This window comes from Myripristis murdjan, chromosome 15 (assembly GCF_902150065.1).
Source record: "Myripristis murdjan chromosome 15, fMyrMur1.1, whole genome shotgun sequence".
Classification (NCBI taxonomy): domain Eukaryota; kingdom Metazoa; phylum Chordata; class Actinopteri; order Holocentriformes; family Holocentridae; genus Myripristis; species Myripristis murdjan.
The window spans coordinates 26,012,142-26,037,004 of NC_043994.1; the positions used below are offsets into that span (position 1 = coordinate 26,012,142).

At 42.9% G+C, this 24,863-nt stretch overlaps 1 protein-coding gene across 2 annotated transcripts; it reads right to left on the reverse strand.

Annotated features, from left to right (window-relative positions):
- Nucleotides 1-626: 626 nt before the first annotated feature.
- Nucleotides 627-23,220, reverse strand: LOC115372971 (heparan-alpha-glucosaminide N-acetyltransferase). 2 transcript variants are annotated; one of them, XM_030071141.1, is made up of 16 exons: nt 23,110-23,220; nt 22,889-23,007; nt 20,650-20,719; nt 20,476-20,542; nt 18,722-18,804; nt 15,533-15,609; nt 14,516-14,546; nt 14,250-14,410; nt 11,600-11,712; nt 10,270-10,391; nt 9,383-9,506; nt 9,193-9,279; nt 7,144-7,221; nt 3,913-3,983; nt 2,410-2,522; nt 627-871 (listed from the first exon to the last, which is right to left on the reverse strand). In XM_030071141.1, coding segments are annotated over exons 1-16 (1,500 nt in total). In that variant the 5' UTR covers nt 23,112-23,220; the 3' UTR covers nt 627-689. The 2 variants fall into 2 exon arrangements, with proteins under 2 accessions (XP_029927001.1, XP_029927000.1); XM_030071140.1 differs by having other exon boundaries at nt 18,722-18,807.
- Nucleotides 23,221-24,863: the final 1,643 nt, after the last annotated feature.

The window sequence follows — 24,863 nt, forward strand, 5'->3', positions numbered from 1 at the left end:
CCCATTAAAGTACTGTCACTCGGAGAGCAGATGGTACCCACACACATGCATACTCTCTCTCTCTCTCTCTCTCTCTCTCTCTCTCACACACACACACACATTCACTGGAAGAGGAGGAGTGGCCATGGCAACAGACTCATAATGGCTGGCCTGGTGTGTAGTGGAATCACTCGGTCTAATTTGTTAAGTACCACCTCAGTATATTTGATTTAATCACTCTATTCAGGGCCTTAAACAAGTGACACCAAATAAAACGCGCCCAGCTGCCCAAGCCGACAGTGGATCAGACGTCTTCTTTAGTAACTGCGCGGCCGTTTAGCGGTGACACAGGCCGGGCCTCAAGCTTAAACACTTTCGTGCATTTTCAGCTGCTGCAACCGGAAGACTTGAGTCACACTGTATTTTCAAATTAGCATCTTAGCATCTGTGCTTCATGCTTTTTCAGATGGGTGGAGGTGTTGTGCATGAGCTACAATTCACCTGGTGCTGGTAAGTGATAAATTAAAGAAACACACCAAGCTGGCATGGAGCAAACCCTGCACTTTTGGAACCGCAGTACACCATTTTCAAACACATAGCAGTCTTTATCAGCAAAAGTACTATAAAAATTTTAATTAAGACCAGATGAAAATAAGACAATGGCATGCAAGGAATGAGAGGGGACAGAGGGTTGGATGACCATGCTTGAATTAGATTTTGAGGAAGAATTTCTTCCTGTAGAGCTGGTAGGCGACGAGCACCCAGAGTGATGTTCCCCACAGGCCCTGGAACAGAAACTCCCAGTGGCTCTCCTGGAAACGCATCTCCCAGCTGAATGGAAAGTAGAAGCCCAGGAGTGAGTGGCCCACATACACAAAGATAGAGTTCATCCCTGAGGAGCAAAAGATAAAATCAGAGAAGCGATTGAAATGGAGCGTTTTTTTTTTTTTTTTTTTTCGGCCATCATTATGGTTAACTAAATGACCAGTTTACCCAAAGATGAAAATGTTGATATTATCGCCTCAGCCGCTGTGCCAGTTGCTACACAAGTAAATCCAAAAGGACGTGTGTGCTGCTTTTTAGAGTTCCAGAAAGGGCAAAAAATGACCACAAAATTACTTCATGCAGCTTTTGCAGCATGATCCAAGCCTATCAAAACCAAACAATCGAATCCCGAGTGGAAAAGGCCTACATTTACACCGTTATTTAGCACCGATCTTGACTGAACAGTTCACACTAATGTGCACCAAAGCTTTGCACGCCCACGCTTTCCTCAGTGAGAATCTGTAAGAGTTTAGCATCCAGGGAAGGCATACACTTCAATCATTTTCAAAATACCGGCACTGGGAACAAAGCAGCAAGGCTTTTGTACCAAGGTTTTTACAGTTTGTGTGTCGTTAGCCTGTCCATAGTGTAAACATGGAAATATAGAGTGAGTTTGAACACTACAAGAGAACAAAACCAGCTTCAGTGGAACTTCGACATGCAAGGCTTGGATGCACGTTAGCGTGAACTATGATGAAGATTCATGCTACATAATAGTTTAAACATGTCTTCATTCTTGCTGCATGAGCTGTTGTCATTTGTTGGTCCTTTTTTGCACTGAGTTCAGCTGTTTGACGTTTGGACATTTGAACACCTCACCTGTGTTTCAGCCTTCATGGGGGCGAGTGGATAATGAGAAAACCTTCATTTTTTGGCCAAACTGTTCCCATTGAATGTATGGATGGGCAACTGTGCAAAACTTTAAGTATCGTCCAATACCGAATAGCAATCTGATCCATTACTTTCACTGAACAGTGGAGGCTTGGACCTCGTTTTAGGCATATTGTACAAAATAATTCATATAAAAATCATTCTTTTTTATAGGCTTCTGTGAGCCACAAAAATGCAGAAAATTCGGGCAGAATGCTTTGATTATTTTTTTCTTTCAAGATTAGTTTGTTTGTGGGGGCCTTTCCCCTTTATTCAACAGTTCTGCAAGGCATGCAGCAAGGGACTCCGGGCTGCTGAGGTAAGGACTTAGCCTTGATACCTGGCACAGGTGAGCCACTGGGGCGCCTCCAGATCGCTTTCATCTCTGACATGATACTCAAGGCACGTAGTAACTGAATAGCCATGTGATATTAAAGGCTTTTTAAATTCATCTCCCTCTCGAGAGCCTCCGATTTCTTCTAAAATTGAATACTCAAGGTTTTTTGGTATCAGGTCTTAGTCTTGGTGAAAGCTCTGACCCCAGTGCTCCTTTTAAACTGAACTGGGACATGTTGGGCTGTGTGGCAAACAGTCCAGAGAGGCGGGACCAGTGAAATCAGCTGTTCTAGTCTGTGGTTGGAAAGACAACTTGCCTCAACTCTCGTCTCTGGTTGAATTATCACTTTGTCTTGAGGGGAAATGCACTGAACCCTTTCCTCCATGAATATACAGTACCTGGGTATATGAATGGCTGTCCACTCCACCACCCCTTGATATCTATGACAAAGTACATGGCTCCCAGCAGTAGGAAGGAGAAACAGCCCATACACGTCACGTAGGACAGAGACCTGGGTGTCGACAACACAAACAGACTGTTAGCTCAGCTTACAGCCACATTTTACGCCGTGCAGTCGGGCATCATTCAAACGTTTCCGAACGCGGTGTGAACGAGTGCGTGAAAACACCCAGTCTATCAATCCTGCGTTGTAGATAAATAACACCTAGTGCTGGGGGTCCTGGGCTGCGGCACGGGCTCGTAGAAAGCGTCAGCATCAATAGTGGATCCTTGGCACGTGCCCCGCGGAGCCGTGCCAGCCAGCCGTGTCCCTGTCTGTTCCTAAGTGCAAGAATGTTTGATGTAATATCATCTAATGTAAAATGGCTGCCTCCCGGAGCCTCCTTGCAGTAGGCATCTTTTATCTTACTGTAGCTGAAGTGGGGCCAAAAACGACTCTTGGCTGGGAGTTAATTACTTCTAGACATCCAGGGAGGGACTCGTGCTCAAGAGCTCAATAACCTGTGCATGATGAACTGCCTATAAAAGCCGGGCAGGTACAGTAATGGGGAGGGATGAGCAGAGCGATGCCGGGGCCCTTATGGAGCATCATGAAGAATTTGCTTACACATCACAGATGAAATGGTATTCTTCCTGATGCAACATTAAAATGATTCACATGGCGTTGCAGGTAATGAGGCAGCGGAGCAAATGCACCGGTCCTAATGTAAGCCACACATCTCAGATGTTAATTACACTGCACTTCATATAAAACCATTACTCACCATTTATCAAATCAACAAATACTATGTTATTTATAAAGCACATCTATGGCGCAGAATACATTTCAATGAATGTGGAAAGCATGTTTACACAGAAACATACACATACATACATACATATAATCAGGTTTGCAGCTGCACAGTCAAATTTCCAGTGGATATGCTCATACATATATTGAAATATAGACACACACATATAAATACACACATATAATATTATCTAGGCATGTTTGGGACTTAATATAAATATTCAAATACATTTGACTACTTGAGCTCGAAGAGGCCACTGCTTGTTTTGCAGATAAAAAAATGTTAGGCAGTACAATTTGGGTATAGACTTGTGTGTGAATGTACTTTACAGTGGTTATATAGACGCGGTGCTCAGTCCTATTACATCACACAGAGCCAGTAAAGTGGAGAGTGTTTGTGCCATGAGGGCTGTGAGGATAGAAGGTATAAAGCATCCTTTATTTTGCCGGCCGTTAGGAAGAGTGATAATGCTGGAGGATGTATAACCGCTCCGCCTCACACCCCTGACAGCCGTGGTGATTATTTACAGTCGTGGCTGTCGTTAGAGGTAAGTAAACGCGTGTTTTAGCAGCCTTGATTTGTGCCTGCTGGAAACTCATCCTTTCTTTTGTGAGGAAAGTGGCTGGATTTAGAGGGTCAGGAAGCACTTACCATAGGTTTTTATTGACAGGTATAAATCCTCCGTCTCGCGTGCACTTAGAAAGGATGGCTGCAGAGATTCCCTAAGGGTGGAAATGAAACAGATTTCAAATCGATGCAGGGCGATAAAGCAAGCTGTATTGGGCTGCTAAAATGTGAGGCAACAGAATCAACCCGAGTCCGGCAGATTAACCGATTATCTGAGACTCGGATGAACGAGGTCCCTCAGGTCTCTCTCTCCCTCTCTCTCTCTCTCTTACACACACAAACATATAAAATACAAGAGTGTAAACAAACCACTGTAACAATCTGCAGTGCACTGGAATGTAGCTCTCCCAAAAGACAGCCACCTTGAACTGTCCGACTCCTACAGGCTGCAGAAAATGGTAAACCCATCCGGGGCCCACATGACTCCACTTCCTTATTAACCAGGATACAGTTGAATTGCATTTTGATAGACTAAACATCAATAAAATGCTTTATTATGTCATCTATTTACCTTTACATATGATCTGTATATTTGAAATAACATTTTGTGCTCCATAGAGAAACCCAGGGCAATGGATCAGACTCCAAACATGCTTGTTAGGTGGATATCCATCATCTGTATAGATGACAGAATCGATGGTGTGGAAATAGCCTGGCCGCGGCTGGATTGAGTCTCCAGGCTATGCAGGCAGCAGGATGTGGGATGGGGCTGGTATGTGGGGCAATCGCTCAATTTCAATCTCTCACTCTCACAGCCTGATCGTTGGACTTTAATTAACATGGGCTGTTGTTTATTAGGAAGAAGATGCATGGCCGCCTCTCAATATCAATCCCCTATCAGCCGTGGAGTTCACACCACAATGTACCGTACTGTAACACCCGGCCTGTCTTTTACAGCAGTCAACGCTTTGCGAGCTCTGTGAACCTCCTGTGCATAATACCAATCCTGTGGTTGGGTGCCTGCAGAAATGAGCTCTTTCTCCTCTGAAGGGACCCGCTAATGTCAAGAGCACATGTCTGAGACAAGAGGCAGCTCGAGCACAGCTTCCTGCTTCCCCCTCCAAGGCGAAATCGTATTAGGAAAGTCAATATCAAGAGCGGGCCAATCACTACAACTAATTTTGCTCTCTGTGTTGGGCAAAACACTTAACTTTGCAGGACTATAAATAGATTTAGCAGTCGAGATCAAACAGGAAAACATCGCAAAGGCAAATACACACGAGCGGAACACATGGGACGAAATCCTGTATTCATGCTTAAACGAATAACTGTATCTGTTTGCAAAATCAATAAACGCTTCCTGCTCCATCCATGAAGCAATTTCAAAGTGAGGAAATCAAATTTATTTTTCTTTTATTCTCTCATTTCAATGACTTGGATTTAACTGCATGTATTGATTTACCACTAAACACGGATTATCCTGAATCTATGATCTCCAGCGTTATATAAAATCTATACGGTGCCATCCACGGCATCTATGTAGCGCTAACTAATGAACCGTGAGATGGAAAAACACAGGATTGGTCATTGCAAATGCAGACAGGTAAAAGCCTTATGTTTATTTATTTCAACACACTTTACTTTATCACCCTGTGCCTCTGGGAGGAGCAAAATGGATCTAATTTATTTCAGCTCCCTCTAGCCATCCGCTCCACCATAATAGTCAATAAGATTCAGCATCAGAGGACATAATGGGGAGATTTGTCATGTAAGAATTGGGGCTAATGACGGTAAATACTAACAACAGCATTCCGATTGATTCTCACCTTGTGTACAGTGGGATTTGTACTCATTCTCAAGCTTAAAAGTTGCTTGAGAAGTGAGTCTTTGGTGTGATAACTGTAACAAATCAAACTGTTTTTCTTCTAAGGTTGGTTCAATCACATCTGTCGCAAACAGTCCCCAAACAGTTGCACGTACAAGTTGAGAGAACCTGATATCCAAAATAACAAAGTCAACACAGTAACATGCAAGAGTTCAATCACTTGAAGCTAATGGGATCGATTTTCGCTTTTTGTGTGTCCTTCCCTGAGTCGACTGGCCCCTACTTTTTCTTTTTCCCCCGCATCGTTTGCTTTCAAAGGCTCAGAGATGCAGCCAGCTCCCCTCCATCATCGCTCCAGGTCACAGGGCCGGCAGCTCAGGATGTCTGCCTCCACAACATGGAGGCTCCTACACAGCTAACCCGCTTTTGCAAATTTGCTACATCTCTGCAGCCTCTCTCTCTCTCTCTGTGTAAAAACGGCGGCCGTGCACGAGTTAAAGCAAAGCCTGGTTGCTCTTTCTACGTGGAATTCTGTCGATCTCGTTAGAGCAGACCGGCCTCCTCTCGTAGGTTTACAAATGCAAAACGGGTCATCTCGTATAACACTTTGGCCTCTCCCTGTGGGACGCATTCCCTCTCTAAATGACGCTGTGGCCAGCTTGCATCCTTTTTTTTTTTTAACATTGGAGACCACCCAGAATGAGCAGGGATCCAAAACAAATACAACCCCCTCCATGCAATCCAAGCAGATTATTAAAAGATGTGGAAGTTGACTAAAATGAAGATATTGATCTTTACATGCAACAGCTGGATCTGAATCGACTTTATTCTACTTCATAGCTTAAAAAAAAAAACGTACACTTCTTAAAATCATCTATATTGCTCTAGACCTGCCTGCAGGGTCCTGTGGGGAAAATGCATCAATGAGCTAGCCATACTCCTCTAGTATATGGTGAGGCAAACATGAGCTCTTTACCATGTTGGAGGTCAGTGTAAGTAATATGCCCAGTTTTCATGCTCCTAAACCACATGTGAGACAGACAGAGGCAACGCGAGACAGTGTGTATCCCCTGAGGCGCTGGACAGCCTCGGTCTGCCCGGAAACACAGCCACACATGGCTGTTGTTTAATTGTGCTGAGATCACACACACATGTCCTCGACTAAGTCCCACTAATGAACAGTTTCTACGAACGGCGGCGATGACTAAGGAGCGAGTATCTGGAAAACTTATGTCAGTTTACCTGCAAGGCCCAGTTAAAGCAGCAGGGCATTAATAGTGCTCTCTAATGTGTGAGTCATAACACACATTACCAGGAAGACATCATCTTTGAGTGATTTGATTCTTGGCTTCAAACGCCGGGCACCATATTGTCATCGTGTTTGTGTATCATATTATCAATATGTAAGTCCTGACTTGAGGTAGCAGCCCGCAGCCACAGACTCAAATGACTTTCCCAGCTGTTGAAAACTTTCTTGTGATGTCACGCACCAGGATGACGGCCCAGACCAGGAACCGACAGAGGATTCGGAAATTCTCTCCCTTGAAGAAAATTAGGATTTTCCCCGCCTGTGGAAAAGGACACAGAGACCAGAGCTCATTCAATAACATGTTTAATGAGAAAAAAAAAAAACATGTAAACACCAACAACCGGCTTGTCAGTTTATTTGCTGGGGATGTGGACGTCGATGCTGTGTCCCTGACCCGCCCCGTCACATTTCTCCCATCCCGCGGAGCCAGATGTGGGGTGTAAGTCATCTGCACCCTCTGATTAATTCGGTGATGATGAATATGTCTCAGCTGAGGACATTAGCATGGGCCAGCTCAGAGGAGGGCAGCGGACACCTGGCATGGCGTCTAAGCCTCGCTGACTGAAGGGCTCAGCGCTAACCGCCCACCGGGAATTGAGCAATGCGGCTCCGTTTGCATGGCAACTTCCCACCGCACAAATGGTTATATGTGACACTGTGTCGCCACAGGAGTGTGTGAGCTGCCTCGGAGAGCCGGGGGCCGAAAGACCCAAGGCCCTGTCCTCACTTTCTGACAACATTGTGTGTCAATAAAGGAGGGCAGCTGTGCACTTAGAACGAGGCGGGAAGCTGCCTTTCAGACGGCCTTCGTTTGTGTGATGAGTTCGCTGGACTCTCACTGGCCGAGGGAAATCTTCGTTAGAAAATTAGACCAATGCTGTCTAGAAGGATCCTCAGTGACTCTTTTCCTTAATGAAGGCCCTTCACAGGAGTTCAAATGCCACATAATATCTGACTACATGATCAATAACAAGGAACTTTTTGTGGTCATTTTATTGTCTCAGTCACTGTGTACACTGTTTTTCAGTGATAATAGATAATTTTTCAGCTGTATCAAATGTGTTACTGATTACATAATCCTTATCTCCTGATAGAGTGTAGGTACTTTGTCATTGTTGCGATAATCATTTATTTATGAATGATTATTGCTGTTGATTCATTGATTTTTTTTTGGTTTGTTTTCAGTAGTTGTTCCTAGTTTTCTGCATTAGGATGTAATGTTTTGTGTTGTGATGTCATGTCATGTCATGTTGAGTAGCTGCTACCTTGGCAGTGACTAATGGGGAATAAAATAAATGTCCCTTTATTTAAATGCCCACAAGATTTTTAAAGCTGGCATCTGTCGCTTCCATGGTGGTGATGTATATTTTTTACTGAACTGTGGAAATTTTAAAGTGAAACAGCATGGGATGGTGTAAATATGTTGATGTGACAGCAGGTTCACAGCGACTGTGTGTTTCACGGGGGGAGACGGTGGTTCATTACTCTGGTTTATAGTGTAATGGCTCTGTTTTGAAAAGACTTTATTGGCACCATCAACCAAGACAGGTGCAACCCGAGTCTCCAGGCACAGCAAATGTGTTTTGGAGCTTTACCGCACAGATTTTAGCTTTACCAGCTTCTGCTAGATTTTGTTTAAGAGGTTAAATTGGAATTTATCTTTTACTGTTATGATGTCTGTCTTTTTTCCCCTCTTGTGTTCTTGCTGTCTTCTTGTTAAACATTTCAGTGCAACCTTGGTTTGTTCTTTAAAGTGCCAAACAAATAAACCTAAACTTGAAGTTATTGTATTTTCAGAAATCCATCCATTTCCCAAGCCGTTTCAGGCCTGGCTTGCTCCTGATTGGCTCTCCTCTCTAAAGAATTACAGAAATCGTTTCAATCAGGCCACTTTGCAGCACCGGACCTGGAGAGGCTCCACTCAGCAGGTTTAGCTAATTTGAATTAGAGGAGCTGCTATTATTGGCCAATCTGGAGTCCAATATTAAGGACTTAGTCTTAACATTCAGTTAGTAAATAAGCTATTGAATAATCTAATGTTATTTGCAAAACATAATGAGGAACGTTTTTCTTATCCTGAGCCAATTTAAAAGCAAAATCATTAAAACTGAATCACAGGACCTCTTAAAAAAAAAACTCCAAGGGCAAGGGAACAACATGCACGGGATATTATTTTATAATCTTATAGTATTTGTTGAACTATAGAGGAGAAATATATGAGCTGGCTCACTTGCATCCCCATGAATCCCATGACAATGGAGTTGATTGTACCCAGAACCCCCTCTGGGTCGAAGGGCTGCGTCGTCTGATACATTTCCTGCAAAAATGCAAGATGAAAAGGACCAAGCAGGGTTTCAGTTCCATCTCCGTGTGGCTCTGTGATATGTAAAATAATGAATGGTGCATGAAGAAGATCTTACCCTGCATGTGGGATATCTGTACATGTTGTCACCAAACATCAACCTATCAATGTATCCTGCTGCACCGCCGGTACAGTTCGGGTACAGACCTTCATCACCAATCCCTCCAGCCCCCAGATAACCTCTGTTAGGAAAAAAACATTTCACAAACTGCTTTACAAAGGGCTAAAAACAAAGCAAAAACATATAAAAGTGATGTTTAAAAAAAAGAAAATCAATAAAAGCCAGCTAAAAAATCATAAAAGTAGAACAAAAACAACTAATAAAAGAAGATGACATAGATTAAGCTGAAATGTTGGTCCAAAGTCTAACAGCCCAAATGGCAGAATCCCAAATTGCCTCTTTGTTTTTAATCTACACTGTAATTGTTGTGCCCTTGAATTCACAACATCTTCCATTATAAAAAAAAAAAAAAAAAATCAGTGAGGTGCTGGAAACAATACAGGGAAGCTGTGAGCTCATAAGCTTTAAACACAGTATTGCACACAGCCGTGCCATGCAGGGTCAGGCACAGAGACAGGACGGGCGAAAAACCCCCCACTGAAAGCAGCAGTGAGCAGGATCGAGAGGAGGGAGACACCGAGCGAGGAAGATGGATCCTCTGCCTCTGCACCTCTTATTGCACATGACAGACTGAGATTGGCTAATTATGCCCTCTGAAGCATCCACTACAGTCCCATAAATCACAGCGGTTCATAACAGTGGCAACGCATGGTGCACACTAACACCACCGCCGCACCAAGACGGGCCAAACAGGGGGTCGCCTCAGCATGGAGGAATGGATGGAAATTGTACTCTAAGCATATTGGTGAGGTAACATAAATGAGTATTAACAACGCCGTTGGACAGCAGGGAGACCAAAACACACTGCGGCAGCCTGGACTTACGTGGGGCAGTCGGGCACAGGCATGAGGAAGGTGATGCACAGCCACACCGTCTCCAGCAGGATGATGAACAGCCACTCGGGCCAATACAGGATGACGTCCTGGACGGGGCTCCACCAGCGAAACTGCACCACACAGAATTCATGCTTAAGTGAAACCTTCTTCAAGTAATAATCTGTGACATTTTCATATGTCTGTTTTGCTGACTGATAAAAACACCGTAGCGATTCAATCTATAGCCAGATCATGAAAGCTTTTATATTTGCTGAGTCTAAACACCACACGCCTGGAGGGTCCGGAGCACAGAAAGTGATGCACTTTACATTTCTGATTTGTTGGGAATAAACAGACTGAACACAAAGAAAAGAGCACCTCCTATCCGCTCCCAAAAACTCAAACCTTAACAACCCAAAACTCATAAACAGAAAACCCAAGCAAAAAGAGGTCACAGTGTTGAGGTGCAGCAGCGAGCGCTTGGCACCAAAGATGGAAACAAAATAAGACTAATAAAAAAAACGAGGATCTTGTGGATTACTGTACCACTATGAGGGAAAATTCACTCCTCAGACCCTTTGACACTGTTAGATGAATTTCTGATCCATTTTGGCTTAAAAAAAAAACAAAAAAAAAAACAAGAAACAAAACATTACTGGTATAGGTACAATATTATTTTTATTTTCTATGTTTGGCTATTTGTGAAAATGGTACTTGTGTGACCTTTTTCCTGTGAGAGTGTGTTACATAATACAAACTAGCAAGTAACAAACAGTTATATTAAGACAACCTTGACTGAAAAGCTGTTTTGTACCTGCATTTATACTGTGATTCTTTAAAAAATCTCTCTCTCTCTATATATATATATGTATATATGTATATCATTGCATCCCTCGTCAATGTTCAATGTTCAGGGTTCAGTTAAATTTTCCCATGAATGCGTGCACATTTTGAGAATTGCCAGAGGATGGTGTGAACTTGTATTCAGCTGTGAGTTGTGCGTGTAGCTGGGAAGAGAAATACCAACAGTGATAGACGAGACACTTAAAATGCAATGCTTTTTTGTTGCTGCATTGCATTCTGGTCTATTGAGGCTGCTGTCGGTCAGGAAACTGGCCGCTGTGGCTGCTCTGTGATGGATTTCTCCCCGCATGGTTGTTGAGTGTTGGTGCAAAATGGTTTCATCCCACAGGAATACCACACACCGCACCAACAAACAAGAAAATGGGCCCGGGAATGCAGGGTGCACCACCAATACGGTCTTTTTCACAGCGTTTTGTGGTGTATTTCTGCCGTCAGCTGGGTTCCTGGTGTGTACCAACGTGACGGAGCTGCTCACCGCCCTCAGTGGGATTTCTCTCCGGCTCCAGAAGGTCTGCATGAGAGACAGCACGAAGTAGGTGAAGCCCAGACGCTGCAGGACTCCAGGGACCCTCAGCCAGGACCAGGACACTGTAACATGGTCAACAACATACACACACACACACACACAGAGCGTGACCCGTGGCCCTCACACACATACTGCACATTGTTACACAACATGAGCTACAGCTGTGAGCTTCAAGTCTGCACCGATGAATTTATGAACTTACATCTAATAAAAGAAGATATAGTTCAGCGGTGAAAAAGCTATTCCTGCTGACTTAATCGAATTATAAAACAGGAAATTGATAGTATTGGACTTCTTCACATCTGCACAATCGCGGGGGTGAAAATATTGTTCCCTGAAGGCGGATGATGGACAGAACCACAGGAGGTCAAAGGGGGAAATGGTGTCAGCCGCTCAGATGTGGACACGCATGTCAAGAAGGTGGGAAGCTAATCAAAGATTCCCAGTTATCTCTTAGTCTCTGCAAATTGGGGAGGATAGGAGTGGCTTTTGGTTGAGAGATTGATGGTAATCTGCACATTAGTTAATTGAAAACCTCTTTGCTGCAGAAAGTGCTGTAAAAACAATGTAATCCCAATCATTGATCTGGACAAATCAAATAAAGAGGCGGAAATCTCTCTTCTCACAGGAAAGGAGGAAGCTCTTCCGATGACTGATGATAGATTCGTTAAGTCCGCAGGTTACACCCACCTCGATAGTTTCCTGTACCGGTCCCAGCTCAAAGTTAAATAAAAAAAGTACACCTTCAAAATCAAAGTCATAAAGTCACAAAGTCATTTTTTCAGGTTTTAAGGTTATCCGGAAAGTGACGCACATACTTTCATTTTGTTTGACAGAGCCCCATCTTTAGCGCCTCATCAATTCTTGTAGAGTTTTTTTTTTCTTTTTTGTGAAATTGAGACCCCTTTTTTAAACGTTCAATATCATTTAAGAAGCGAAAGTGCCGGTTTCCACTTCCCATCTCTGAGCACTTCCAGTGATAGATTGAGCGAAAGTGATTCCACGGTGGAAGCGACCAGAGCAGAATGAAGCTTTTGCAAAAAAGCAAAGCAAACAACTGAGCCCAAAACTTTTTGAAAAGATGACTTTTAAATGAAAAAAAGAGGAGGTGCCGTTCAGGTCGGTGGACTGCTGCCCATTTTCTGTAGCTTAGTAAAGACTGTGGGTTTGACTCTGTGAGCTCTCCTCCTCTGCTCTCTCTCTCTCTCTTCTATCTCTCCCTGTAACTCCTCACTATCAAATAAACCATCAAATAAACCAAGCTGAAATATTTAAAATGCACTGTTTTGCTGTTTGCTCCAACATGTCATCTTCTCAGGAACTCAGAAAACAGCTTCGTTTTCAAGCTTGACTGCCATGCAGTTTCGTGTTTATCCAGTGGGTTTTGAAAGCGTTTCATGAGCCAAAGGGTTGTATAATTGTGTCGACCCATAGGAGAACATGTAATCCTTCAGTTAAAATATGAAAACCAGCAAAAGTGGAGTTTCAGACGTTATCAGTGATACGATATTTTAATGTTGTAAAACCAATAGGGCCATGATTTGGACATCTAGCTGCAGCATTGTCTGTTTGAAGAGTGCATGTCAAAGGTTAACACCTCATTCTGTCTGACATTGGAATAGTTTATCATATTGAGCTGCAGCATATGACTCCATTCTCTTATTAGATCAAATCCTGCGACTGAACAGCCGAGGACGTCCTTGGAGACAGAGGGCAAACCTGCAGTTTATGGTAAAAGTCGCTGCATTATCACGAGCCGCTCCAGCAGCAGCGGCAGCGGCAGCAGCATCTCCAGCAGCTGTGTAACACTATCTGTTTGTAATTGTCCATTACCACAGAGGTTGTTTTTGCTCAATCTGCCTCTGTTAAACGTCCCCTGGTGCTGGATTTTGCAACTGCACACACAATAACAATATTTTTGTTAACCCAGTTACAGAGGCATCCACCCAGGAAACTCCATTAGCACCGGGGCTGGCTAATGTGTGAAGGGCGCCCGCTGCGTCCCCAGGTGGATCATCAGATCAGGGTTTTCTGACAGCTCCTCCCCTCTAACATTGCCTCGTCGTTTGCAGCTTTTGCCTGCATCAGAAAAGATGTTGAGCTCAACCCTCCTGCCTTCTTGCTTTTTGTATATTTCCCTGAATAGCTGGACTTTATGGAAGGCATCCTTTTTGTGCAGCACATATTACCAAGGTGCCAAATGGCATCTGCGTAATAGTCTTCCCTGCAATAACCTCAGATGGAACTAGAAACGGGTGCTGCTCCTAATGAAACCATAAAACGACTTGCCACAGAATCAATGCCGAAATTGTCCACTGTTTCTAAATGTTTGTTGTTGTTTTTTTTTTTATCAGCAAATGCAACACTATGGGCTCGATTTCACTGACCCCCATTCTCAAGTGCACTTGTATTAACAAACCTCTGTATTCCTTCTCCTCTGATGATAATAGTTCACGTGTGCAAATGGAAATGCTGCTGGTAATGCTAAAGGCTTTTTTCCCAGTGCAGGACATGGACAAAATACAGAGCAAACACATATATTTGTATTCTCTGCTGAGAACAAAATGTGTGATGTGTCTCTGGGAAGCAGTGCACCTACACGGTCCGTCTCTGGGAGAGTAGTTGAGGAAGCAGAAGCCGAGCAGCAGGAGGACCAGCGTTCTCCAGGTGAGTTTGCGCAGCAGCTGCACGCGACCAACACCTTTCCTCTGCAAGGATCTGAAACCCAGAACTACTGACGTCCCGATGATGAACACAAACCTTGCAGAGAAACCACAGCATGAGGCTCTTCAAATGAATTAAGGTATATATACTTAATGTACTCAAACATAATAAAAATGGGTGATAAACATTTAGCAAACTCACCATGGCATGACAAGATCTGCCACAGTTAGACCTGGAACAAATCCAGACACATTAGTTTAGGCTGCACAGGCAGACACTTTTTTCTACTCTCATCTTGCTCTCATCTTGCCTTCATTATCCAAAAACACTGCAAGGTGAGCTAAAAACAATGCAGTGTCCTTACACGACTGTGTGATTAATATACATCAAATCTCCTATGACAGCAGCAACCCTGCAGCAAACAAAAGATTAATCAAAGCATCTCTGAAATCAATATACCTACGCAACTGAGGGGCTATTATGAACTGAGCTCACTTCTAAATAACAATGGAAATGCTTCTCATAATAATCTACATAACTTTTTATGGTCATTTTTCTTTTTTTATCCATGGACAGACAACTGACCACATGCCATGCTTCAGATTCACACATTCACACTTTCACACCACACCCAGTCTTGTATGAGCCACTGAGCACCTCCCCTGCAGTAACTGGGGGTTACATGCCTTGCTCAAGAGCACCTTGAGCAGCAGGAAGTGCTAAAAAAAAGGGGAGGATGTCATTCACTCACTTTCCCCGCCCATATTTTCCCATCTCTCCTCCTCCTGTTCTTAACCTCCTCCTTGGCTGTTAATAATAATAAACATCAGCGGCGTCGGCCTTTGATTCGTCCCAGATGAGGAACGGCATCACATCTGTTTGGTTTGAGGACGTGTTTATCATAATCAGTGGCAGCAGGATGCACACACTCCAGCCGTAATGACACCAACGCCGCCAGCTGAGTGATAGACTTGAGGTCACACGTTCATTTAATTCAATTGTGCCAAAGACGGCTTGTAACAAGTGTGATGAATATTAGAGGCTACCTGCTGCACAGGAAACAGACTGACCAGTGAAACCTATGAGCTCCCATTGATTTCACCTGTTAAATCCACTTGAATCAGGGGAGAGACACAGATAAAGAGGAGGAGACGAGTTAAAAAAGGGCATTTTTAATATTTGTATTCATGTAAATGCATAGTTTGTGCTGTACTTAACCATTCCACGGTGCATGCTGAAAGAACCAGTAGCCACCTCCACCATAGTTCACAAAAACCATCACTGTCAGGGCAAACCTGCAGAAACAGTAGAAATTAATCAAAAAAAGTAAGAATAAAATGTCACACAGTGTATAATTCAACCCTGGATCAACTTTATGGCACCAGATTAAACAGTGCAGACGTATGAGAAAATGATCAAAAATAAAACACATGAAACAGCAGAACAAAATAATCATTTCTAACCGTTTCCTAACAACCCAACTTGCAATACTTTTATTTTTCGATACGGACATTAACTTCTGAATTAAAGTTAAAGAGGCCAGGGGAGGGGCCTTTTTATTCTGTCACACACCAAATGCAAGGTAATGCAATCTAAGCATTATGAATCACTCAGGAAATGAACACTTGTCCTCTGGATCTCCTCAAGCAGGAGTGCTGACTAAAGACTTTGCCTCTAATATATGATACACTTTATACTTTAGCGCAAGCCAAAGCTGTTGAAACACAGCACGCGTGATGGAGTGCTACACTGAATCAGCCGCTATAGGAGAAGGTGTCTGCATTGCATGTCAGAAAAAAAAAAAAAAAAAAAAAAAAAACATGAGGCTGTGTTACACGGCACAAACCTGACGAAGACCGTAAAGGGACAGCCGCTTCAAAGCTTTCACCGTCTATAAAACCTGCATTTATGGTTTTGATTCATTAGCTATTTAATCAAAGAGCTGGGGGAAAACATAAAGGAGTCTTTAAGAGCCATAAGGAGATTACGAAAACCTCCAAGAAAGAGGCTGTCTGATAAGGTGCACTGTATCTACCTCTGCCTCCTCTTGTTTTTCCTGACCAGATTCAATTAAAAGGTGCACCAAGCCATTACTGCTCCTTTTAGCCCTAACCTGCTGATACAAGATTTTAATCGGCCACTATCATCTCAAAAGGGCTATTAAAGTAGAGTAAACCCTGATGCCTGTGCGCACACACACACACACGCACACACACACACACACACACACTCACGCACACACAGACCCACTGTCTCTCATTTCAATTTTGACGAATACATCCATTAGTCGCCATAGTGACAAAGACAAAGGTTAAATCACCGTCCAGATGAGACCCAGTGCAAATCACTGCAATAGAGGGACTTATTGCCCATCTTTTTAATTAAAACACTTTGGGTGTCTGATTCTGAAGCCTTGCCTCATGAGAGCACCATTTTAGGCAGATTACATTACCAATGCCACATGCATGCGACAATGGCTGCTAATTCTGATTAAGGGGGACGGGAAATTAAGGGGAAGCTATAAGTGCTTATTTAATCGAATGCGGGTGCGGATCGTGCTGTAAAACAAACACAGAGGGGCTGAGAAAATATTCTGATTGAAACGCTGTGGTCTGGTTTCCTGGTTTCTAACCCACTTAGTTGTAAATATTGTTTCCCTCTGAATCCCTCCCCTCCGCTGAATATTTGGCAGTCCAATAATAGACTTAATTCATGTCCGGTAATCAGTGTCCATGATTTATATCTATCAGATTACAGATAGACGTGTCTGTGTTATGGCAATGACAACTGGTTATGGCTTACTGATAGACGGTTATGGACTTCTTTTGATTTGGATCGCTGTACATGCATTACCAATTAGAGTATTAGCTCGGTACATTCCCCTGTTGCAAATGGATGGTTACACTCTATCACTATTGAGTATTGAGTTACCTACTTACATTATCACTGGCCACATCAAGTACACGGAAACACAATCTAGTCATAATAAATGCCTGGTACTTGAGAGGAAATGCCAAGGTGCTTTTTATTTTTTGTCCCGTGGCCACACATCAAAGCGCTTCACAATGACAAATATTATTTTCTGTCCTTCATCGCAGATATCCAACCTCACATTACAGCCTGTCTAGGAGGAAACCTGAGGCTCGGTCAACATGAGACACAGAATTAGTCGGGCACCTGGTGTTAAACGCAGCTAACAGGCATTGTTTTTGCTGTACTAGATGTTTCTTTGGTTGTTACTGACTGTGCGGTTTTTCCAACAGGAAGGGAACTGGCAACGGGGCTTTCAGCAATGTGGCCCAAGATTAAAATCCAAATCCTTTTAGAAAAATTAACGTGCAAAACAAAGTCTACTGTTCTCTGTATATCACGTCAGTGCAGCCTGAGGAATGACCAGAAAAACCTTTCAGCTCAGAAGAAAAGCCTTTGCCTTCAGAAATGTTGCAGTGCCCGTTGCAGATGACTGATGCTGCGGCTCTCTGTAGAAAGTTGTTACTTATCAGGGGTATGGATCATAAGTCATCGGGGTTGAGGCTCAGGCGGCGTTAATCTTGAGCGCTGAGTCACGCTTTGATTAAGTGTCTTGTCAGGTATGAGAATTCCAGTATTACAGGAACCAATAAGGACATCAATATGTTGCAAATATCTGTAACCCTGGAGTGACATTTCAGGTAATAAAATTCAAAAGGACTTGGGTGGTGACTGCAGCTACAGGGAAATAAAACAGAGGTAGTATTTCATTTATCCTTTTCTTGAACCTCTGAAGAAAAAAAAAATCCTATTGTAAATGCACTAAAACAATCCCTGGCTCCAAATCAAATAAAACTTTGCGGTGTTCTGAATGCAGCACATACAGTATGCATGGTGGTTTGAGCTCACATTTCATCCAAAAGCAAGCCACAGATGGAGAAGATGCCAGTCATCTGCTGGAGACTGCCTCTCTGCTGTTGGATTTCCTCTCCCTCTCCATTTTGGCAGGAGATCTATGGCCGTGTGGATGTGTGCTGATATGTTGACGGTATTATTACATCAATTATTTGGCAAGGAGGAGGTCAAAGCCACACCAGCATCCTGTTTCCAGAGAGGCGTGCTTTGTGTCTACCCCCAGGCCACAATTAAGGCTAGCAGGGAGCCCAGATTCAATCACATGCATCACTCCTGTCCAACAGAAACACGCTGTTCCAAACCCTAGACGCAGAGATATCAGAAATCATGCCCAAAGCTATTGCCTGATAACAAAAGCTTGAGGGACCATGTGGCCAGACTGTGACCCCTGTAATTATTCATTACGCTGGGGCCTGTAGATCTTCATCATGCCTCAGACGGGCTGAAAAAAGAATTAACATGTGGACGAGCCGCATGTGGTGATAGACTGATAAACAGTATTGTTGTTGATGGTGCACATACCCTCGGAAAGTGTCCAGCGAGCGCAGACGTGTCGGTTTATCTTTAGCGGCGTTGGCCTCAGCCTCGCCAGAGTTTCCTCCATCCTGCTTTGACATAGTTTGAGAGTTTACCCGAGCAAAAAGTAAAACAGTGCAATGAAAGCAGAGCTTGAACAAGAGCACACAACATTATTTTAAAATTCATAGCCACAGTAATGTAATCATACATTCATAGCAGCTGCTGGTTGCATTTTTAATTGCAAACCATCAACTGTTTCTATACAGAAATCACATACAGTATATAAACATCATAAATGTCATATATGTTGCATATATAGTCATACATGAGTCAAACAAAGGTTTTCCTTTTTCTTATATTCTTTGTGTTGCTCTGCTTTATCTATTTTGTTGATATCTATCTCTACCCCCCTGTGGATGTGGTAATACATAGTATGTGTATCCCATGTTAAACATAGTGTATATGTGTTCTTATGCATATATAAAAGCAATATATTTATGTTATCTGATCATATATGTGCACCCATACCTACTTCATATGACAGTGGCTGCTGGTGACTCAAAACAATGGGAAGGGCTCATGTTTTTGTAATAGACGTTAGATGTACAGTATATGTCCATATGTGAAAGTATACACCATATATGAAAAACTCACATATGTACCATTATTTATTTATTTATTTATTTATTTTTATTGCAAACTTGTTAGAAAGTTACTATATAATCATCCATCCTTGTGAGACATAATATTGATAAAGCCATAAATTAAAACCGCCACATAGGTCCGAATTTCTTGAAAGGATGTTTAGCATCTCTCTATAGCGGGTCAGTCTCTGTGCTGACTGGTGGCGCCTTGCTTTCCGTCTTTTCTTTTTTTTTTTTTTTTTTTTGCAGGCAGTATTTGGCTGACTCTGGCCTGTTGCCCTCCCAGTTGGATTAGCCTGACTTGCTGGCCTCCACGCAGCAGTTTAAAGAGCCAGAGCAGGAAGACACCAGCACTAATATGTTGTGATGGATCTGAACGCCATCCAGACAGCATATGGAAGACAGAGACATCTTGCATGGAAGGAAGAGAGGAGCTATTCATGCTCACCCAAAAATACACAGCAGCTCTTGCCATTAACCAAGACGAGTGGACGGATACTGCGCTCCCTCTCGCTCCCATGTAAGTCTGTTGTACAATTGGCTCTGCTAACATTTGTATCAATCATTCCATTACTGTCTCCCAAACGGCTTGAGGACCGGAGTCTCAGAGCAATTTGAGGATGCGTCTCAGGCTGCATAGTTGGCCAGTGAAAATAGTGCAGCATGTAACTGTTGGATCAAGCCAAAGTTAACTTTTCCAAAAAAACAGGACAAAGCCGGTCTTTGGTTGTTAAAGTTTAGTGATAAAATAATGGCAATGCAATGACTTTGCATACTTTAATTCTAGGAACAACTTGGAGTGGAGGAAAGATAAAAATGATCTAACACAGGAAAACAGAGCACCATTTAATACCCCATTTATATAATGGGTTAAATATGTTTTTGGGCTCTTTGAGAAGTATTGGGCTTCCTCTTGTGTCTTGCAAGTTTTTTTGGATGTGTATACAAGACTGAAGACACTGATTAGACTAGTATTTGAATGATGTTTTGATGGATGAATGGTTTCGGACTTGACAACTCTGACTCTAATCAGTCAAATTGAGCATATAAACGTGTTGTCATTGCATCAAACTAATCAAACAGACGTCAAACTAATGTGTGTATAATACTTACATCGTCCACTGAGTACTGTGGGCCTTGGCAACAAATGGTCTTGATAAACTTTGAAGTGCAACGCCTCCTATAAAAGACGACATTAAGCAGGCCTGCCTGGTTATATTGGAAAAGTAATCAGTTTGCAGTGTTAATTTCACTGTGGATAATGTAGAAAAAAAAAAAAAAAGCTACCTGTGGATGTAGGGTACCAAAACAAATAAGAGAGCGATCAGGGCCAGTAGGAGAGCTGCTGCCAGAAGCGCTGGATAACACAATGAAAAAAAGGTAATGTTAATAAATGGGTGTTGTGTAATCAGGTTCTAGCCTTCTTATTGGCCCAAACAGAGTATCCAGGCAGCCTTGTGGGCGACGTCATCGCCTATCTGGACATCCATGTCAGGAGCCTCATACCTCTCCATCAGAATTGAATCTGACTAGGGATAAAGGGCCTGATAAGCACTCCAAACCCGTGTCCTTCGGCATCACCCGCCTCGGACGCCCCCTGAGGCTCTCTAACAGAGTCACTGGGGATCCCTCAAGTGACAAACAGGAACCTAATGGAAAACTCTCGGCTGATCCATCACAGGGCAGTCACTTGGGGTAATCTAACCCTGGAGGCACTCAAAAAAGGAAAAATGTAAGGAAACACTGGAACAAGGACAAGAAAACAAAAGGCGGAGTTGAATGAGCTGGACTGTCTGAGGGCATCAAGGATAGGCGGTGAGACAATGTGCTGTTATACAATACAAAAGGACAAAATTATTGTCGGCAATTTGCTCAATAAATAAGTGAGCAAATATTCCCCAGTCCACAAGCAGGTTTCAGCTCTGAATTTCATTTTAAGTCTATGGGATTGATTGTTTATACACCAGAGCTCAGCCAACTATCTCCCTCTCTAGTTACACCCATATTATAGCATACACGTATTACAAAGCAAGGTTATATAAATAGACCACTGTAAATAAAGCCAAATATCTCTTGATTTTCTTTCATTTTTATAATCCTGTTTCAAAAAAGTGCAAGGTATACACTGTATGATTGCAGTCTGCCACATTACCACGCATTCATCAACCTCAACCGCATTAAAATATCAGTGTAACTATACAGATATTGATCACAGAGCAACAGCACATAGGCTCAGGTGATATCATTACGGTCCTCTTGCGTCAAAGCAGAGGAAACAGGGAAGCGGTATGCAGACCCTTTGTGTGTCTGTGGTGGAAAAACAAACACAAAGCAGCCATTTTAACCTTGGCTGAATACACACTATGACATCCACTCTGAACAAAGAGTAGACACTTAATCACCTCTGAAAAGTCAAGGCATCTCTGGTGTCCACTCATAAAAAAGCGCCATAAAGCTCTCAGCACCTGCGAGGGCAACAGTAGGCAACACTAGACCTCTGCAACCGGCAATGCACTAGTCTATTAGTTAGTGTCAACACGAGATGCTAAATTAAAACCAGTGGGAAGGCATTTCAAAACAACTAGATTAAGCCTGATTCATCAATTGGAGCTGAACGAACACTTAATATCAGTCAATATCCTGGATTTCTTTGTGAGAATTAAGACTTCAGCAGGTGACTTGTGGTTTGCGGTGCTACTGCGGAATACAGTACTAATATGATTACAGGGTGGATCTGATAGCAAGTGGACAGAAACATATCCTTGTACAAATACCGCGTTCGAGGATGACCTCATGAAGACCAGCAGGCCAATCAATCCTGAGATGCTGCAGTAAACTTTGAAATTCCCTAGCAGGGCAACTCTAACCTGTCTCCAGCTGCTGACCAGACCATTACTTAAGCTGAGCAAGTCCTATGGGGAGTTTGTATAATCACCGGTCTGTGAAGCTAATGGAAGCTCATCATACAGTGAGGGGTGCAGTCACACTGACCATATATCTGCCAGATAATGGCTACTTGGCCTTAAAAGTCTGATCTACAACATAATCTGCAATATTGTTAAGTAGAGTGTACATTATGGAGAGAGACGCTTTCAAAATCCCATTACGCCCTAATCCTTCCACGCTCCCTAATGTATTACCCACAATCCTCCACGCATGCAGCCGGGCCTTCAAAACAAACAGAAAAGCTTTTCTTTTATCCCTTTTCAAGAAAGCCCCGTCTTATCTAATCAATACACATCATGTCCCATGAGATGGATGAGAATTACTTCTCAGTGGATGTGGACAACACAAGTGATGTCTCCCCTTTGCTGACTCAATTAAAGAAGAGAGTGGATCAAAGACTTGGGGCTGACGCTAATGTCACAGGTTCACTTGCGTTCATTGTCTCTTGCAAACACATACAATGGCAATCATGGAGACTCTTCACATCAGCAGAATTAAACAGTCCTCATGTGACTGACTGATCAGTTTATTTTCTGCAGCCTGCACTCCTCATCAGTGGACATTAATGTTGAGCACTTACGCAGATATGCATTTCTTGGACTTTTATCCACAGTGTGAGTGCAGGTGGGATTGTTGGGGGGCTCTGAAAGCCGGATCCAAACCGAGTAATGGCCACCTTCCGCGTAGGTCTGACTCCACCTGGGTCCAAAACAATGAAATATTCAGGCACACTGGTCGTAAAAAGCACATAAAAAGAAAAAAAAATCTGGATGCAGCTGTTTTTATTTGATCTCCTCTGACATTATACTTCCTTAAAAGCATGCATTAAATTGCTTTTTTTTTCATCCACTCCTGGGCCACTGCACTGAATCACACTTTCAGCAGTTGTTTTCCTCTTGACCTTATTGAAAAAGGGTCTTCTTCTCCACAGTCATTATCCAGCTGAATTTACAACCCCTGTGAAGCTCAGGAGGGACATCTAGTGCCTGCAGACCAGAAGTGCATCCCTCAGCCGCCGTCTCCTCTCCAGTTTCAGACCCCAAAAATCGTGCATTACACACTCATATTGATCCACTGTGGGATGACATACTAGCTATCACTTGGAGTGTTTTTTTAAAGGGGGAAAGGAAATCAATAGCAGCACAGTCTGGTTAGAGACCTCAGCATTGATCTAGGAGGCCTGAGACTCAGCCATTGAGAAGGCGAGGGAAAAAAAAACAACAAAGCAACAAACAAACCCCAAAGCTTTGTCATGCTGCAACCTGATCCTTGACTAATGTGCGCCGGTGACCCCCAAAATGAAAAGCTCTGCCCTCACGTCTTGTAAGTTTTGATGGTTTATAAAATATGGCTGCTGTCTCCTCTCATCTGAACATCCCCCGTGAGGTTTCCACAGCACATGTATCTTTGAAGCCTTAATGAGCCTTTTCATCAATATGGCAATGTCAGGGCTTATTAACCCCAAAAAGGCCCTTGATCGATACCTGGCGAGGTAGTTTAAAAAGGGGCATCACTCAGGTCCAGAAAGCAGGTCAGGATTACACCCCCAGCCCTGTAAATAATCCAGCAGACTGCTGAGGCAATCACCGGATGCCACTACGCTATATTTTGTCTGGAGAGGAGCAATGATTTCTCAAAGACACAGAGTAAACATGTATAAATGGAAATCAGCAGCCATTTTGCATTTTTTAAATTTTTTTTAAGGTAACAGGGGATTCTGATCAGATGGTATCAATGAAATCAGTTAGAAATAGAAAAAGAGAGTCCACACACCAGATGATAATGTTGATGGGAGCATATCATCTGAGGTGCAGATTCCCTTTTTTCTATTTCTCACAGGTTTATCTGTCCAGCACCTAGGATTTATCTTCTGGATGTGCAAGCTTTTGTGAACTTTGTATCAGTGAACTCAGGTACCTGCAAATGGTTGCATTCCTGGCTTGTGATTCCACTCTCATGGTCAACGTGAATTTAGTGCTGACCACTGCTGATGCATTGCTGTTATTGCCTTTTACACTGACCAGGGGCCGGTACAGACACTGAGGAGAAAACAAGACAGTGAACACAGATGTGAGGCATTAGAGCAGCGGCAACCGAGAACTCTGATTTCCACTTAAATTTACCCCACAGCAGCATCAAAGTTTTTTTTTTTTTTTTTTTTTTTCCCCATATTGTACGACAACATTACATGCATTTTCTGTATCAAAGCTTCACTAAAGCTCCATCACACTTATACTGAGTGAAATATTCAAACCCATTGTTTTATGAGTGCACCGTTACATCAAATAGAAAATATCTAGCTGTCTTGTGCATCTTTTTATACACACTTCCCTGTAATTCAGCAGGATACATTTGATATCTTTGGAAGCTGCTGTTCATCATTCACCAGTATATGCGTTGGCCAAGACAGTGCTGGGAAAAAAGTGTCTTCTCCGCATTATAGCATCATTTTGAAATATTTAATATGTATGTTAATATTTAATGTGCGGCTGTCTGCGTTGATCAATGCATGTAGATATACATGTGCAGTTTAATGTCTACATTATGCTTTGCAC

Coding starts and splice junctions, on each gene's coding strand:
- LOC115372971 (XM_030071140.1), bottom strand. Junction 9,507..10,269: donor CCTGTGCCCGACTGCCCCAC/GTAAGTCCAGGC, acceptor TTTTCCTAACAG/AGGTTATCTGGGGGCTGGAG. Junction 872..2,409: donor ACAGCCATTCATATACCCAG/GTACTGTATATT, acceptor TTTGCTCCTCAG/GGATGAACTCTATCTTTGTG.